The 19,604-nt window shown below is 35.3% G+C and overlaps 2 protein-coding genes across 3 annotated transcripts in view; one reads left to right on the top strand and one right to left on the bottom strand.

Moving 5' to 3' along the window:
• The window catches only part of LOC144964946 (fucose mutarotase-like), a 16,907-nt gene extending 10,065 nt beyond the window's left edge, over positions 1-6,842 (bottom strand). The window contains exon 1 of the mRNA XM_078899756.1: positions 6,707-6,842. The gene's annotated coding sequence lies outside the window, so the exon portion shown is untranslated. The remainder of the gene's footprint in view (positions 1-6,706) is intronic.
• A 14-nt stretch (positions 6,843-6,856) lies between these two features.
• The window catches only part of LOC144964945 (spatacsin-like), a 55,654-nt gene continuing 42,906 nt past the window's right edge, over positions 6,857-19,604 (top strand). Inside the window, exons 1-10 of one of the 2 annotated variants that reach the window (XM_078899754.1) lie at positions 6,857-6,985; positions 9,890-10,147; positions 11,858-12,021; positions 12,314-12,580; positions 13,964-14,549; positions 15,139-15,262; positions 16,088-16,238; positions 17,198-17,412; positions 18,211-18,393; positions 19,358-19,534. In XM_078899754.1, coding sequence (XP_078755880.1) covers positions 9,936-10,147; positions 11,858-12,021; positions 12,314-12,580; positions 13,964-14,549; positions 15,139-15,262; positions 16,088-16,238; positions 17,198-17,412; positions 18,211-18,393; positions 19,358-19,534 — 2,079 coding nt within the window. In that variant the 5' untranslated portion in view covers positions 6,857-6,985; positions 9,890-9,935. The remainder of the gene's footprint in view (positions 6,986-9,889; positions 10,148-11,857; positions 12,022-12,313; positions 12,581-13,963; positions 14,550-15,138; positions 15,263-16,087; positions 16,239-17,197; positions 17,413-18,210; positions 18,394-19,357; positions 19,535-19,604) is intronic. The other variant, XM_078899755.1, reaches the window with a different exon arrangement.

The following is a 19,604-nucleotide window of genomic DNA, read 5'->3' as shown; positions in this document are numbered from 1 at the left end:
GTATAATCAGAGACCGGATTCTGGCTTCTGTGTTGTGTCATTGTGTAAAGCACCTGACAAACATATTATCCTTCTCAAATACTGTCAGTGATGGATATTGTAAGACTGATAGTACAAAAAAATGAGTGTTTTGAAGATAGATGACTTATATAGAGTGAAATGGAAATGTGCTTTCAAATGGCCTGATGGGGGAGGATGATAAATGAAACATCTTGAAGCACACTGTTGGCATTATATGATATGAACAGGTTGAATATTTTGTTTTCTTTACTACTACTATTATCGCTATCGTCCTCTTCTACTTCTATGCCTTTTATTCATCCCATCCTTCTCTTAAATCTCACAATGCCCCTCTACTTTTCTCCTTCCCCTTTGCAAGCACTGAGAGGCTGTTATCTATGTGGTAAATCGCTATACATATGCCATATTATCATCATCATCATCATTATTATTATTATTATTATTATTATTATTATTATTATTATTATTATTATTATTATTATTATTATTATGATTATTATTATTATTTCTTTTTCATTGGTGTTGTTGGAGCCTACACGACGTGTACATATATGCAGGTCTGACATCCGAACCCAGTTATGGGTCTAATTTAACATTGTTGTAATGGACAATATTTTGTGTAATTTTTTGAGATTTCCATTACAAAAATGAGTTTGATGGGGGGCTCAACTAAGCTGAATCTGTAGTTTATTCAGAGGCTGTCAAATTGCCTCTTGAAGGAGTTTAGGTCTGGAATTTCTGCAACTGAGATTGGAAGGTTGTTCCATCGGTCGATTACTTGCAGGCTAAAGAAATGTTGTCTGATGTGTTGCATCCGGCTTTGTTCAAGTTATATCTGTGGCCTCTGGTGTTACTGTCAGCAAACACAAATAATCCCTTCTGGACATCGTACAAGTCGTGCATAAATTTATATGTTTCTATCATTATCATGTTGCCTCTGATACACCTAAATGCCATACAGGGGATTCCAATCAAATAAGAGCACGTTGAGCCTACTCCATCAGTTTCAATTCCAAACAAAAATAAAAGCTTATTTGCAGATGATGTTTTCACTTTCTTGTATTGACAAATGCTACTTTGTTGTATTTGTATAGACAATTAAACACTGAAAATGATTTATTATCAATTATTATCAATGTCCGGCCCTGCACTGCAGCTGACGCCTGGGTTATTCCAGTCTTCCCTTGGAATAGACCCTAGAGACAAATTTCCCCTATGGGATGAATAAAGGGAATTTTATTTATTTATTTTATTAAGCTTCAATGGACAGAATAAATGTATTTTATGTAAGAACAAAATTCCTTCTTCAGTTCCTACTCTTGATTTTGACAAAATTTTTGTACGAATTACCTGGTGACAAAAAATCAAAAGTAAAAGGAACTGTGTTTTCACTTCACCAGTGGACTGAAAACACAGCTGTGTATTCAGTCCACCGGATATAAAAACATTTTAAACGGACCAAATATCGTCTATACTTACCTTAATCGATATTGATACTGAACCTATTTTAGGCATCATCAGAAATGGACAGGCATAAAATTTATGGCAATTCAACGGCTTAATGATATCATTTACAGCGTTTTATTTACTCTCGGAAAGTATTTTTGTTTTGTTTGTTTGTTGGTTTGTTTTTTGGGGTTTTTTTTTCCGTTTTTCTCCAGACTCATATTGTTATGTACAAGGAATGCACAAGGCAATAACAACTGAGTTCTAAGTTAAAATAATAATCTTAAAAGGGAGAACAAGTAAATAAATACAAAATATTAAAAGTCGATCAAACTTCTCGAGTCACCAGGAATGGTGTCAACGTGTTGAAGTTGAAAATTAAGAAATTTTTATCCAAGGGAGTACAAAAAATTGTTATATCGGTATCGAGAATTGAGATCTATTTCAGGTGCCCAATTTCGAACAATCAATCAAGACTTTTTGAGAGTTAATAAAACGCTGTAAATGATATTATTAAGCCATTGATTTGCCTTAAATTTTATGCCTGTCCATTTCTGATGATGCCTATAATAAGCTCAGTAACAAATGTCGTAAAGTATCGATTAAGGTAAGGATAGACGATATTTGGTCCTTTTAAAATATTTTTATTTCCGGTGGACTGAATACACAGCTGTGTTTTCAGTCCACTGGTGGACTGAAAACACAGTTCCAAAGTAAAAGGCAAAGTCAAAGGCATAGTTTCTAGGTCTGCTGCTGCTAAAAGTAAACAAAGTGACAATTTCTCTGAATGCTCAGGAAAATAAACTTGATCTCTATTTCTCTGAACGATTATTTGCAAGAGTGTCTGTGTGAATGATGAATGTGTATGCATTTTTTGGGGTTTACTTTAGCCAGTGCTTGGGCGCTCTGTCTTTTATTCCCAACTTTTTAAAAACTTCTATCTTGAGTTTGTGCTATCCTGTCTTTCAACCTCTGTTCTCGTCTTGAGACTTTGGCTTTGTTATTTAGATTTACTTCTGTTCTCTCTTTGATAGTGCAGCGCGAAGTGCAAAAGTGAACGCGCCATGGAGTATTCAGCATAACTTTTTGATAAAATCTGTCTTTGTCAACAATGACAATGTGCCTACAAATGCTATCTAGAGCTTGATGATTCGTGAGAATTCCCTGTCCACTATGTTTGAGCATTTACTTTGGCACCTACATCGCGCACGTAACCCATCAGCTACTGGGGGCTAGCCAACCATTCGGAGAAATACAAGTTTATTTTCCTGAATAGATTAGAGCCCTAGTGTAGCCCTAGCCCTTGCGCCTAAGTCTCAAAGCGCATGAACCAAGTAGGACACCGTAGGAAACAACTGGAGTAGATTTACCAGAGTACTTAACCAATGCTTCGAGAAAAACATCCCGAAAAGCAGAGGGAACCGGGTTGGGAGAAGAAATCAACCTTGGATGACGCAGGAAGTGAGAGAGGCATTACGGAAGAAGAAGGCAGTAAATAGAAGATACTCTAGAAGCAAAAAGGAAGAGGATTGGGACAAATACAAAAGAGTGAGAAACGCAACTACTAAAATAGTCCGACAAGCGCATCAAAAGTATGAGAACAAGATAGCAGAGGAAACGAAAGAAAATCCTAAAGTATTCTGGAGTTATGTAAACAGTAAAATGAAGACAAGACAGGGAACCTGTGACATAAAAAAAGAAGATGGCACTTGGGCATCTGAAGATGAAGACAAGGCAGAGGTGCTAAATCTCTTCTTTGCAAGTGTCTTTACAGTGGAGAACCAGAAAAACTTGCCAGATATTGCTAAAAGAAGTAATATAGATACTACACAATGGCCGATTACTGAAGAGAGAGTAATGAAGAGACTACAAAACCTAAAGGAGAGTAAATCACCTGGACCTGACAAACTTCATCCTTACATCCTAAAAAACTTAGCAGAGCAGCTAGTAGAACCCCTAACCAAGATATTTAACCAGTCGATGAAAGAAGGAAGACTACCAAGGGAATGGAAAGAAGCTAGCGTCACAGCCATATTCAAGAAGGGAGACAGAAAAAATCCAGAAAACTACAGACCAGTGAGCCTGACATCTGTCGTCTGCAAGCTCATGGAACAGCTGATTAGAGAAGAAATGGTTGATCATATGACCAAGAACAAACTATTCAGCAAAGATCAACATGGTTTCATGGCGGGAAGGTCTACAGTAACAAACCTACTTGAAACAATGGATGACTGGACGAGAGACCTGGAATTAGGCAACAATTTAGATATCATATACCTCGACTTCAGAAAGGCATTTGACAAAGTTCCACACTGGCGCCTAATCAGGAAATTGGAACAGTATCAAATTAATACCTGGATACCTGGATACCTCTGTATAGAGCTTTTAGACTTGGTGTAGTCTCCTTCGCTCCTCCTCATCTATTAATGATTGGACCAATTTTTATAATTGAACTTGTTTCCTAGGGTGTTGCTTATCTCCAACTCTGCTTTGAATTTATTCAAATTTTTTGCTGATACTGTGGTTTCTTGTAGTTTATTCCAGTTATTTACAATTCTAGATGAAAAAAAGTTCCTTCTTTCATTTGTTTTAAAACGTTCTTTTTTCAGTTTCTTGCTGTTTCCTCGTATCTGAATGTTCTTGTTTGGTTTAAGGAATCCTGCCTCTACCCTGTCTATTCCCTTTACTATTTTATATGTTTGGATCATATCTCCCCTTCTTCTCCTGTAATCTAAGGTCGGGAGATTTAATTCTTTCAATCTCTCACAGTATGTTTTGTCTTTCAGGTGTGTGATAAGTTTTGTTGCTCTCCTTTGCACTCTTTCCAAACAGTCTTTGTCTCCCTCAAACTTCGGATACCATATGCAGTTAGCATATTCCAGCTTTGATCTAACCATACTCTTGTAGATGGTAGTCATGTGTTTTGTTTTCAGATTCTTGAAATTTCTTTTCACTATTCCGAGTGTTTTACTAGCCTTAGATTGAACATCTTTAATTTGCTTCTTGAAGTTTAGCTTCTTATCAATAAATACTCCTAGGTCTTTTTCCCCATTGGATTTCTGCAGGGGTTTTTCTTTCATTATATAGTTTGCTTCTCTGTTGTTTTTTCCTAGGTGAAGAACTGCACATTTATCTACATTGAACTCCATCTGCCATATTTCGGACCATTCTTCAAGCTTTTTCAAATCTTGTTGTAAGGTGTTTCTTTCTTCTTCTGTATTAGCTACTCCATAGAGCTTAGTATCATCGGCAAAGATTTTACATTTAGATGATAGATTGTCTGGCAAGTCATTGATATAAATCAGGAAGAGAACTGGTCCCAGTACACTTCCTTGTGGAACTCCACTTGTTACCAGTCTCTCTGTTGATGCTGTTCCATTCACTATCACTTTTTGTCTTCTATCTTTGAGGAAATCTCGGACCCATTTGACTGTCTGATCATTAATTTGATAGTGTTCCAATTTCCTGATTAGGCGCCAGTGTGGAACTTTGTCAAATGCCTTTCTGAAGTCGAGGTATATGACATCTAAATTGTTGCCTAATTCCAGGTCTCTCGTCCAGTCATCCATTGTTTCAAGTAGGTTTGTTACTGTAGACCTTCCCGCCATGAAACCATGTTGATCTTTGCTGAATAGTTTGTTCTTGGTCATATGATCAACCATTTCTTCTCTAATCAGCTGTTCCATGAGCTTGCAGACGACAGATGTCAGGCTCACTGGTCTGTAGTTTTCTGGATTTTTTCTGTCTCCCTTCTTGAATATGGCTGTGACGTTAGCTTCTTTCCATTCCCTTGGTAGTCTTCCTTCTTTCATCGACTGGTTAAATATCTTGGTTAGGGGTTCTACTAGCTGCTCTGCTAAGTTTTTTAGGATGTAAGGATGAAGTTTGTCAGGTCCAGGTGATTTACTCTCCTTTAGGTTTTGTAGTCTCTTCATTACTCTCTCTTCAGTAATCGGCCATTGTGTAGTATCTATATTACTTGTTTTAGCAATATCTGGCAAGTTTTTCTGGTTCTCCACTGTAAAGACACTTGCAAAGAAGAGATTTAGCACCTCTGCCTTGTCTTCATCTTCAGATGCCCAAGTGCCATCAGACAGTCAAATGGGTCCAAGATTTCCTCAAAGATAGAAGACAAAAAGTGATAGTGAATGGAACAGCATCAACAGAGAGACTGGTAACAAGTGGAGTTCCACAAGGAAGTGTACTGGGACCAGTTCTCTTCCTGATTTATATCAATGACTTGCCAGACAATCTATCATCTAAATGTAAAATCTTTGCCGATGATACTAAGCTTTATGGAGTAGCTAATACAGAAGAAGAAAGAAACACCTTACAACAAGATTTGAAAAAGCTTGAAGAATGGTCCGAAATATGGCAGATGGAGTTCAATGTAGATAAATGTGCAGTTCTTCACCTAGGAAAAAACAACAGAGAAGCAAACTATATAATGAAAGAAAAACCCCTGCAGAAATCCAATGGGGAAAAAGACCTAGGAGTATTTATTGATAGGAAGCTAAACTTCAAGAAGCAAATTAAAGATGTTCAATCTAAGGCTAGTAAAACACTCGGAATAGTGAAAAGAAATTTCAAGAATCTGAAAACAAAACACATGACTACCATCTACAAGACTATGGTTAGATCAAAGCTGGAATATGCTAACTGCATATGGTATCCGAAGTTTGAGGGAGACAAAGGCTGTTTGGAAAGAGTGCAAAGGAGAGCAACAAAACTTATCACACACCTGAAAGACAAAACATACTGTGAGAGATTGAAAGAATTAAATCTCCCGACCTTAGATTACAGGAGAAGAAGGGGAGATATGATCCAAACATATAAAATAGTAAAGGGAATAGACAGGGTAGAGGCAGGATTCCTTAAACCAAACAAGAACATTCAGACACGAGGAAACAGCAAGAAACTGAAAAAAGAACGTTTTAAAACAAATGAAAGAAGGAACTTTTTTTCATCTAGAATTGTAAATAACTGGAATAAACTACAAGAAACCACAGTATCAGCAAAAAATTTGAATAAATTCAAAGCAGAGTTGGAGATAAGCAACACCCTAGGAAACAAGTTCAATTATAAAAATTGGTCCAATCATTAATAGATGAGGAGGAGCGAAGGAGACTACACCAAGTCTAAAAGCTCTATACAGAGGTATCCAGGTATCCAGGTATTTTTACAGAATAGAAAAAGAATCAAATTGATTGGATCGCATATAATCAAAATTTCGTATTACTTCAAAGAAACGGCCAAATGCAATATTCCAGCCACGGCTTGTTCTTGCAGAACAACTAAAGGAAATTAATGATGGTAATTATTGTTTGTTGACGTTTCTACTTTCGTTTTCACGTAAACTTCGAATCACATGATGTAAACATAAAAACCCACATGATAAACAACATGGCGTGTGTTATGTATCCGCTGAGAGATGTACCAGTCACAAATTTATATGGAACAATGTTTTAAAAAATCAATTTGTGATGGTTTTGATTTAATGGACAAAAGGATAAACTAGGTAAAGTAGGCGTAAAGGAACATTTATAGGTGGAGAATGGGGTGAAACAAACCTTGGAATCTACAGTCGAAAAAAAATCGTTTTCTTCTCTGCCCCTGTCGTCTGCCCCCTGTCCTGATAATCCGAATCCGATGATAAACAGATTTTTAGGAAGCGTTTATTGGGCACCTGATACTCGGGTGTTTATTGTCATCAGATTATTCGACACCCGAAACTTTGGATTTTTATGTCATCAGGTTGTTTCACACCCGAAACTTGGATTGGCAATAAAGAATTATTTTACTTTTAGTTTGGGTTTGGAAATTCGAAGGACATGGAGCCACGATTTTTGCCTCTCGATCCAAAATCGTCTTTTCAATCACGACCATGAACACTACTATATCTTCATTTCTTTATCTTGATGCTAGTTGTGTGTTTAAAAAAATATTTTTTGACATCAGATTAATATTATTATGAGGCTCACAATATATCACACAGATCAAAATAGACTTTTGAATTAGATTCACAGTCACCAACACAGCGCCCACTGAATGAATGTAACATGTGCAGTCAGTGAGGCAGGCTAGGTCCACGGCAGGGTTGTCATATGGCCACGTGCGTAATCAAATTGATCAAAATTGGCCACGATGAGAGTTAAGATGAACTTTATTTATCCACTTCTGAAAATTTACATGGGTATTGCCATAGACTAACAAATTTCTGAAAATAAAACAAATGAATCATAAAAAGGGAATACAATGACATAGAGAAGTATCTTCAATGGCTTGTGTTTACAAAAAGCCCCATGGGCCCATCATTGCAAATGTTCAGTTACAGTCCAAACAAAACAGGGAACAATCACAGATTACTTTGACGAGCAAATTCATTAAAATCTGTTTTGAAAGTTTCCAAACATTCAACATTTGTTATGTCCGGTGGTAGGACATTCTAGTTATTGTTCATGGGGAAAATCTGTGTTTGTATGTGTCTGGTCTTGTAAATGGTCGTAGGCATTGTGATGCATTGTATCTACGTTTAGCATACCTATCTGATTTGCTTTTTATGTAGTTTGGGATGATGATGGGCGAGTTTGGGTCGTTGATGGTTTTGTTTAAGGTAACAGTATGGGATACCTTGTGCCATTTTTCAATGGTTTCTATTCAAGTACTGGAAGGAGTGTCACACAACTCGGGTCTCTGGATTTGCATCCGGTTGCGAATCTTGCAGCTGCTCTTTGTACTTTTTCAATCTTTTCTATGTCATTTTTTTTTATGTAGGGGTCTCACACAGTGCTGGCATATTCTAATATTGGCCTGATAGGTGCTGTGCACGCCTGGTCTTTAATTCTTCATGGGCATTGGTTTATGTTCCTTTGAGAAACTAGAGCATCCTACTTGCCTTTGCTGTGATATATTCTATATATGGGTTTGCCACTTTAATTTCTTATTGAGATGGACTCTGATGTATTTTATGGAGTCAACATGTTGTAAGGATGATCATGAGCTTAAAAAATTGAGCTTTTATATAGCGCAATATCCACTAAACATGCTCAAAGAGCTTTACAAGGTGTCCCTGGCCAACAGCAACTCTTAACATGTAGGATGGGATATGATGCCTGTTAGGCGATATTACAATTTTTTAGGATAGAGACAACGCTGTTCACGGCCTAGTACTCATTTTACACCTGAGTACGGTGATAGAATGTGAGGAAAGAGCCTTTTCCAAGGACTCAACTATGCGCTGAGCGAGGCTTGAACCCAGGACCTTCCGATTCGAAAGCTAGTGTCATACCACAAGTCCACATAGCCGCACATCATGCCGCGATCATGCAATGTGTAATTGTGGGTATAAGGCTCTTTCTTGTTTGATATTGACATGACATAGCATTTTGATGGATGGAACTTCATGTGCCATGTATCTGACCACGTCTGGAGGGAATCGAGACCTTTCTAGAGTTCATGTGCATCTGCACTACTATCTATTATCCTGAAAAGAAGGCAATCTGTTTACGAACAGTTTAAGCCTAGTTTGTGGAGAAAATTCATTTAAACCTACAAAAAGCTTAACAAAACTAGACACATAAAAAAAAAAAAAAAACTCTCATATCTCCCAAATTTTCTCTCTCTCTCTCTCTTTCTCTTTGTCTCTCTCTCTCTCTCTCTCTCTCTCTCTCTCTGTCCTTCTCTCTCTATCTCTCTCTCTCTCCGGGCTCTCTCTCTCTTTGACTCTCTCTCTCCTTCACACACACACTTACACACACATACACACACACACACACACACACACAAATCAACAAACAAACCTTCTTCTGTTGTATCCCCCTAATTTCCTACCTTTTTATTCTCTATAATTATATATAATATATTCACACTCACTGTTCATCCATCCACACTGTCCTCGATCTCCGTCTGAATGCCACTCAGAAAGTCTCCTCGAGGTAGAGGGTACAAAAGAATTTTTAAAATGTTCTGTTCTGGATTTTAAAGTTATCACCCTGCCTGATCTGCCTTAAGTTTTATATTCTAAAAATAGAGGATATTGCTTGTCTTTCAAGATGTTCAAAACTTTTTTATAGGAATATTCTTCATAGAGAGTATTTTGTGTTGGAGGGTGGACTGCACAATGCTTTCGGCTCTTCTTACAATTTTATCTATTCTTTCTCAATCCCTAGCAGTGATGGCCCCATCCCAGCAACTGATTCCAAATGTTATAACACTTTGAACTATATCAACATATTTTGTTATATTTCTTTATTATATTGCTACATTGTTTTATTGTATAGATATGTTAGCCCATAGATTTGATATACATTTCAGTATTTCATCTTAATTTTATATAATAAAAACTACACACACTGGGATTTGGATCATGTTGCGGTTGTGATAATTTTAAGCAAAAACTAATTTTCAACTTCTTTGATTCCAGATTTGCAATCATTGACAAAAGCAATTTACATTAATGACATGACCCAATGGCTGGTGGAACTAGAGAACCTGAATTTTTGAAATGTAAAATAACAGCAATACAGTTTGAACATCAAGACAGAAATGAATTTCTATGGCTTAAAAATAGTTGTCAATCAGATACGTTTGTTGGACAACAAAAGGATGGTGTCATTGTTGTCTTAAAAATAAAAGAAAATGGAATTGTTTCAAGATTTGTTTTGGATCCCAGTTTAAATTGGTAAGCACAATTTTATATTTTTTAAAATTGTCATTATTGTTTATTTAATTATTTATTTATTTATTTATTTATTTATTTATTTATTCATCTATTTATTTATATATTGTCATTTGGTATTGGTGATTCGGCTGTATTCCTGGGATATATAACGCCAATGACATAACATACTGCTGTTATCATCACCTTTTCAATGTTTGTATTTGATTTATTATGTTGTATGGAACATTCTCAACTAAAATGATTTAGGTTAATTGGAATGTTGCAAGATTTATTATATTATTATAACAGTTTTGAATCAACTCATATTTACTGTCCGAATAAATGTTATTTATACATCTCAAGATCGATTAAATGTTAATAAATGATTATGGATAGATTCAAATGTTGGGCCAATTGTAACGAATTTTGATATTTTCAATTGTTTTAAAAAAATCATTCTGAATTCTGAGCATCATGAAACATTTAAAAGGCGTTATATAAACAGATGATGCAGACCTAATCTTTAAATCTGAGCATCAAGCGAAAATATACTTGCCAATAATATCAACTACCCTAGAAGCATGGAATCTGAAAGTGAATCAATCCAAAACAGAATATACAAAAATCAACAGAAATTTAAATGAATGGAATAGTGTACGTAAACTAAGCAATGTATTCAACCAACTCCAAAATTTATGGAATAGAAATAACATAATCAGTGAGAATAAACAAATACAGATTTACGAGGCACTGATTATTCCGATATTGACATATAATTTTGGAACCTGTGGCCTCACAAAAAAGAACTTAGAAAGTCTCGATTCATACCACTGCAAACAATTACGTCGTGTAATCAGAATCTATTGACCAGAGACAATTACAAATACTAATCTCTATAAAACAGGGTCCAACGCCTGAGTACAATAATAAAAGAACAGCAATGGAGGCTATTTGGTCACATCTTACGTCGAGAAAATAACATCCCAGCCTAAACTGCAATGACAGAATATTTCCTTCATGGCAACAAATATGTAGGGAGACCACCAACATCAATAGTAACTACCCTGAACCAGGATCTCTCTACATATCAGAATTTTCTGGATTCAGATGAGGCCGAATTAATCCCTGAAGGACTAAGAAATACTGCAGTGCCCTCCGTACTAGTCACAACAAGATCTTGACAGCCTCAAAACTCTGGCCCAGGACTGAGACCGACGGAAACATTTATCAACATGGATGGAGAGAGCAGCTATACTTATCGACCATGACTGAATCACACAACTACTACTATATAAACATGTTTATTATAAATCTCGTTATAAAGCGATGTTAAAGACGTTAGCAAATGAGGTGGTACAACAACAACAGCAATGAAAAAGCAAAGTTAAAATATAGAAGGGTGGTGGGAGGAATAAAGGATGGGGGATATACCAAAGTTTCATTCTGTTCAAGAATCAATCTTGTATTCGTGATAAAATCCCAATTTCTGAACTCACCTGAACCATTGATTAAAGTGAATGTAATTGCAGTGTTTGCTTGTTGTTGTTTTTTTTTTTTTCAACTCATTGCAATTGATTTGCCATTTGTTACATGAGCATGAATCCAATTATTTTACTTTTTAGACCAAATATTTATTATTTTTTTTTTTTTTTTGGTGAGATTATATTTGCTTTTTAAAATCCATATCTTTATTTAAATTGTAATGGCATTTTTTTTTTCTTTCCCATGCAGTGCCTTTTGGGATAATGAGGAAATTAGGTCACGATGCCAAATTCTATTTGCCCAGCACAAGAATGGTGCAATTATAATGTATGCTGTTGATGATGATGGAGTCACAGAAACAGTTCACATTCCTCTCTCCAAACTAACCAGTCTAATTGAATTTTCCCATTATGGTAAGATTTTTGGCCTGTAAGATTATTAACTTCTGTGTTCTTCATTTCATTTCCTCTGCAGTTTTTTATCATATATATGAAACACTTGAATAGAACTTTAGAGAAAAGTTTAAGCAGATTACAGATTGTAATTTCAGTGGGTATTATTAATGAGAAAAATACCTAAGTTTTTAGCAACCATTACTAGCATCCATTATAATCGATTAGAATTTCAGTGATTGCCTTTCTCTTATACAATGAATATCTAAAATAATTAAAAAAAAAAAAAGTATATGCTTGTGTTTCATTTCAGGCCTGCCCAAAGATTCCCAAATCCGTCTCCAAGGGTGTGATGAGGGTCTTGTTATTCTTGACATTGGATGTTCATATGCGGCTTGCATACACATTTCCACATCAGGAGAGTTCCAGTTGCGATCCCTCATCCCACTGCCTCACTGCAATGAATCGTCTAAAAAATCATTACTATATTCAGAGAGTTCCAGCACTCCACTATGGCATTCTGTCTGCCATGCAGTCAAGGGCCTTCTTGTTTTATACGACTTTCAAGTTAATATGATTTGTATCCTTTTTTTTAAAAAAAATCCTTGCAGGTATTTTTTTAAAAGCAATGATGTCATGCTCTGGAATACTTAGGTGGTTGTTTTTTTAAATTTAATAGGAAACGCTTGCTAAATCCTTCTTCCTCTTCATGGGATAAAAAGCAACTGACTGTGTCTATTTAAAATTGCAGAAACGGATATAAACCCTGGCTGCCTGGCCTGATAAGCTAAAAGACCTAAAAGCTAACTTTTTAAAGCTCAGATAGCGACCATGGCATTTTAAGGTTCATAGGTCTGTCATATTTTCCCTGCTTCTTGTAGTTCTTTTTAAGATGTTTTCAACTCCCTTAATCAGATTTGTTTGAATTGGTGGGTCCCAGATTACACTTGGATATAACAAACTGTACCTGTGTGGAGACAGGGTATCCTTTGCGGCTCTTATGTCTAAGGGAGCTAACTTTGTTCACCTTTGCTGCTATCAAGGCCAATTGTTTGTTCCACTTTAGATCTTTGATGATTTCAACTCCAAAATATTTAGTTGAGTCAACATGCTTTAAGTATTCGCTTTAGATTGTGTACTTTGCTTTGATTTGGTTTATTTAATTTGTTATTTGAACTCCATATGCCATTTTTCTTCCTATTCTTGTAATATGACTAGGTCTTTGTTTAAGGTATTACAGTCCTTATATTGTCTTTGTTAGAAGGACACTCCTTTCATTCAATCTTATCACCAAGGTCATTGATGTGGGTTAGACAGGGCATGGACCAAGCACTAAGACTTCTGGAACACATAAAAACATTTTACCTTTCCCTCCAATGAGAACTGCTTCTTGCATTTGGACTCAGAAAATCTTTTAAACTAGCAAAGGGTTTTCCAAAAATTCCACCTGATTGCAGATTGCTGCAGAGGCATCGCTGGGGCAAGTTATCAAATCCAAGAGGATGACATCTGTCTGGCCACCAATGTTTAGCACAGGGGCTAGGTCAAGCGCTGGATTTTGCATTAGTGGATGTTAATGCTCTCAGTCTTGGAAGGTCTGATGTGGCGTCCTTATGATTGAATACTGATCAGATTTGTTTTTTTTTAGTATATTTGTTTTGTTTCTTCTTTTTTGATGGTGTATATTATATCTTATTTTAATGGTTTTGTTACTCCAATAGCATGGCATGTTTTGTTTTTAATGATTTCTAAGGTTTTTTAAACCTTTGTTGTTCACCCAATGCCAAGTTTTCTCGTCATATTTCATTTTAATTTAGATACTAGTTTCTAGAGTTCCCTTAAGTCGGGTGTGTTGACTTTTTTTTTTAATATTCTTTCCATGTCCTCTCTTTAGGGTTGAAACTGGTGTGTCTTCATTTATGTTCTATTTTAACAAAATTATCCTTACATTATTATAAAACAGACCTGTATTCCATTCAAACAGGAAATTGCGTTTGCCAAATTGATTTGCAGGCTGTTTTATTCGAAGGAACTCTCCAGGATTGGAAACTCTCCAATGATCATTCAACCCTGCTATTATTAGATACACGGTTTTGTGTAACAAGAATGAATTTGATGGAATTTGCCAATGATAGGCAGGGAAACATTAAGTGGATTGATTCAGAGGAGAACGAGCGGGCACATAAACGTGAGCATTATAAAAACAGATTGTGTCATTTTGGAGATTCCTCATGGAGAAAAGAAGCAGTGAATCACCATGTTTCGGTCCATCAGTCCAGTCAGCTCAAAATAGATAAGAGATGTATCGGTTTCAAAGCTTCAAATCTGAAAAAGAGTCCTGTGAAAAAAAATAAACTGCCTTCCAATGAAATCAAAAATGTCTCCATTCAGATGATAAAATTAGATGAAGTCAAACAAGATGAATGGACTGTTGTTGCGATGGAAGCTTCATCAACTGTCCTTACTTTACTTGTTGAAAGAGACATGCCCGTCAAAGAGAGAGCTGTGTGTTTTGTCAATTTTTGTGATGCATCAATAAAACTGCAAAGGTTTGTTTGTTTAACTTATTTTAGATTATGATTCATTTACTTTTTGTTTTGTTTTTGTTTTTCAGTCTACATCGTGGAAGTACTAAAAAGTTAAATCAAAGAAAAGAAGCCAAAAAAAAACTTTTTTTCTCATGTTTTTCCTTTTCCATTTTGAGTTGGTCATTGAAACATTATTTAACAACACAAAATAGAACAATTTCCATTTTTATAGATGTGTAAAAAAAATGTCGTTTTTTAGTGGTTTTTTTTCAAACTTATCGTAATGGAAAAGTATTCTACATTTTCCAGATTATAAGCTGAGACTTCTTTTCACCGAATATCGACCCTGCAGCTTTTAGTTTAGTGTGGCCAATACTAGCATTTTTCTTTGTCTATGTCAGCCAAGTGTGTAAACTTCATGGCTATTGTTTTGATATTGTCATGCATAAACAATGAATTCAATAAAGTGCGACTTATACCTCGGCAGATTGTGGTAAGATAAAATTGATTTTTTTTTAAAAGGGTGGTGCAGTTTATAGTCCAGTGCATCTTATAGTCTGGAAAATTCAATAAATTAAAAACTATGATTTTTATAAAATTCTTTTTCCAGACTTCCTGAACAGTCATGCATCGCACTATCAAACACCTCAAGCCCTCACATACTATGGACAGAAAAGTTTCTTCTATACATTTCTCCAAACTCAAACTTGCAGAAAGACGACCTCATTTCTTGGGTAAGTTTGCAAATATTGTGGTTGGAGGTTTAAATCTTGGATTATGTTAATCTTTTATTTTTAGAAATTTCTTTTCTTGATCATCTCAGACATCTCTCTCATTCCAAATCATATAATTAATTCTTCAATTTATGATTTTATATAAGTACAATATGTCTAAAGTTCTTCTAATGCACTTTGCCCAGAACATTGAACGTGTCTAGTCTTTGACTGTCTTTAATGATAAAAACAATAATACATAGCATTCATATTGCGCATGACCAAGACTGGGTCATGCTTTATGTGCATTTATGCAAAGTTTGACAACCACTATTAAAACTAGAACAATTTTGGTGTTAATATATTTTCAATTTTATTCCTGTGTTCAGATGTTATTTCATTTCATTGTAGTTGCCATTTTTCCAAAATCGGATTTTATTTTTCCTTTATTTATTATAATTTTTCCACTTCCTTTGACATCAATGTTAATTTTACCATTATAATATGTCAATGAGTTTTGCGACTTTTACCTTATTCCTTTTTTTTAAATCTTATTTATTCCACTGTGTGCACAAGACTTCATATTTCTTTGAATTGAGTCTTTTTAAGAATTATTCTTCAACTCATCAGTGGTGTGTTGCACTCGGCAATAAGAAGAGATGAATATAGTAAAAGTGCATTTACAAAATGGGCCAATTTGAAATGAAAATCTGTATTTATATTGGAGGGAATGAAACAGATGATTTGATATTTACCATTGACCTTTTGATACCCCGTGTTTAACACGACATGTTGATGCAGGAGAATACTGGAAATTATGATCACATTCACATTCATTTTGTTCAGATGATGGCCTACAGTGGGCCAGGGGCTGCTGACGCATTGTGCCAAGCCAACCAATGGACTCGTACCACCATTCCTCTCTCTGCTTTGGTATCCAGTCTACAGCAAAGACAGTTGGAAACCTTGACGTTTTACTTCAAATCCAAACAAGGCTGTGAGTACAATTGATTTTAAACCAATTCTGTCACTCTGCAATTTTCCTGCAATTTCTTGCAAGTAAACCCAATGTTCATTGTCTATGTATGTTGAAATATGTTTATTATTCTTACTCTTTACAAAATGTTGCAGGTATTCAACACACCATGTCTACCTCAAATTTGCACACTGTCCCCAAGCTTTGGGTTTTTTCGTTATATTGAGCTTTTTTATATAGCGCAATATCCACTAAACGTGCTCAAAGCGCTTTACATGGGGTCCCTGGCCAACAGCAACACTTAACATTTAGGACGGGACATGATGCCTGTTAGACGATATTACAATTTTTTGGACAGAGACAACGCTGTTAACGGCCAGGTACTCTTTTTACACCTGAGTAGGGTGAGAGAATGTGAGTAAAGAGCCTTTTCCAAGGACTCAACCATGCGCAGAGCGAGGCTCGAACCCAGTACCTTCCTATCCGAAAGCGAGTGTCATACCACTAGACACAGTATACCTTTGTATATTGACCGATATTGTGTTTGCTTTTGTCAATATCATTGTAGTAAAAGACAAAAGAGCAATATATGATTTGTTTTTATTGTTGTTTTTTTTGTTAACTAAATTAATGCCCTTGAGGAGATAATATCACTTTGTCATTCGGCCATACAAACAAACCATGGTATTCTTTTATATCTTGTCATGCTCATAATGAAGCTTGATAGGCATACATACATATCAAAAATAAAAGAGAAAAAAAGGATATATAAGGGATTTTAGATAGTATTTAAATCAAACAACTATGATATTCTAAGTGAGTAAATTTGGAGTCATTGATCTTGCTTAAAAAAAAGGAAATGCCTGAAATCGAGCTTGAAGTTTCATTGCATTGTATTTATACCAAACCTTGTTGTATTACATATTCAAAATGAACAGATGTTATCTTAATAATTGACATGTTATGTAAATCACACACAGTGTTTTCAACCTGGAAGCAATCACAACAACCTGCAAAGTTGAGAAATGAGATTGAGGAAATGGAAAATGTCCTTCACCTTGTCTCCAATACAGTGGCTGATGGGATAGGTGATCCTCAAGCTCGCATTTTTGCATGTCGACTCTTATCCCTCACAATGGATTTCTTGTATTCTCAGTTGGAAGACGCCAGGGACTGTTTAGATAATCTCACATGTGTAAGTATAATAATTCACATGTTTCTTTACAATAGAGTAGATATTTACAACGTGGGAGTGGTTTAAAAACAAAGTGATGTTATGACTGTTGTATTTGTTCGTATAACATTTGAAATTATGCGTTATGTGCGGCTATGTGGTCAAGTGGTATAACACTCGCTTTCAGATCGGAAGATCCTGGGTTCGAGCCTCACTCAGTGCATAGTTGAGTCCTTGGAGAAGGCTCTTTACTCACATTCTCTCACCGAACTCAGGTGTTAAATGAGTACCTGGCCGTTAACAGCATTGTCTCTGTCCGACAAAAATGTAAAATCGCCTGACAGGTGTCATGTCCCGTCCTAAATGTTAAATATTGCTATTGACCAGGGACCCCTTGTAAATCGCTTTGAGCATGTTTAGTGAATATTGTTCTATATAAAAGCTCAGTTTTAAATTATGCAATATGCTTATAGGTATATTGAAAATCACATAAAAAATTCAATTTTTATTTAATATTCTGTAAACCGTTCCTAGATAAAGTATAATGAGTTAGAACCGTGTTTTGCCCTGAAATACAGATGTTAAGAAAGAGAGAAAAGCTTGCAGTAAAACTGACAAACTCATCTTTTCCATTGTTATTGTTTCATTGTTGGTTTTAAAAAATTTTTCTAGGTTTATATCTCAACAAATGTCTATTACAAATTAAGTTTTATTTGAAAATTCACACCATTGTGATATCATATGGTTTACTAATCGTATTCTTAAAAGATATTTTTTATATTTCATATTTATCTACTTATTTTTTTTTTTGGTCATTAGGAAAATGTTAACATTCTAGAGGCAATGAGAACTGAAATCCAGCGGAGTTGCACTGCTATACTGAAATATGTATCAACATTGCGCAAAAGCATGCATTTACTGGAAAATAGATCATCGCAAAATAAAGGCACATCGTATTCTGATGTAGGAAGCCCTCAGGAAGAGGTTGATCATGGCTCAGATGTGAGTATGAATGAAAGATGAAAATATAAAGAATGTTGTCACAATTGTTGTCAATTTCATTTTTTTTAAAATATAAAACATGTTTAGTTTGGGGAGAGAAGTATTATACAAGCACTGACTCTTCTTTCAATTACAAGCTTTAAGAATTCTTATTATTAATTTGTTTTTAATACCATGGCAATATACATAAGATTAAAGAGCTATACAGCTATAGATTGTTAACAATATTGCCATAAAGGGAATTTTTTTCCCCTATTGTTATCTTATAAAATTTTTAAATTGCTCAAATTTTAATGTCTGTTTTTTTTTGGGGGGGGGGGGGGTTCATTGTTTTCCTTGGACAAGATTCGTGGCCGTTTTTGGTTCAGAATTCACTTGTTGAAATCGTGTTTAGATATGGCTACCTTATACAGTGACAAAATAGGGAAAAATACAACTAGTTGCCCAGAGAATTGGTTGTCCAAGCAGGTAGTTAATTACGTTTATTGGCTCAGGGGCACAGAGTCTTGTCTTGCGACAAGTAATGTTGGGCTTAGTCAGATGGATGACCATGTTGCAAAACTCTGATCTTGGCATCATGTTCATGAGTAAAGACACGTATTAATTGAGTTTGAATACTAGAATAATGAGTACCTGGTTATAGACAGTGACTGATATTTGAAGAGTGCTAGTGAAAATTATGACTAACAAGTGACTTGTACTGTATAAAATGAAAGGACAGTTATATAGGGCCTGCTTGGGGAATAAATTAAAACGTGAAAATATGCACTCTAAATGTGCGTATATATTCCTTCATTTATTTATTTATGTAGGTGCTTTATATTGTTGATGGCCATAACAAGTTTGACTAAACATGCATGCTGATTGTCTTTGTTTGCTTTGTTTTGTTTTGATTTTTTTTTTTTTTTTTTTTTTTTTTTGGATTGATCGTTTGATTTTAAAGACTGTTTTACATCTTTTTCAGTCTACCTTAGAGCAATATGCAAAAGAGAACAGGCTACCAAAATTGCAAGCATTGTTGCAGAAAAATGATAGAAGTGTGAAATCCCATCGACAGATCGTATCTCAACTCTTGAATATCATCAAGAAATATCTAAAACAGAGAGATATGTCATCATGTCAGCAAATACTAAATAATTTGGTATGTACTTATTATTTTCACTTACATTTATCGTCAATTAGCCGATAAGATTCATCACATAATTTTATGA

Source organism: Berghia stephanieae, chromosome 2 (genome assembly GCF_034508935.2).
Source record: "Berghia stephanieae isolate SIO BIC M18660-M18661 chromosome 2, UCSD_Bste_1.3, whole genome shotgun sequence".
In the NCBI taxonomy this organism is placed as follows: domain Eukaryota; kingdom Metazoa; phylum Mollusca; class Gastropoda; order Nudibranchia; family Aeolidiidae; genus Berghia; species Berghia stephanieae.
The sequence above is the reverse complement of the archived record's forward strand: the minus strand, read 5'-3'. Positions and strand labels throughout refer to the sequence as shown.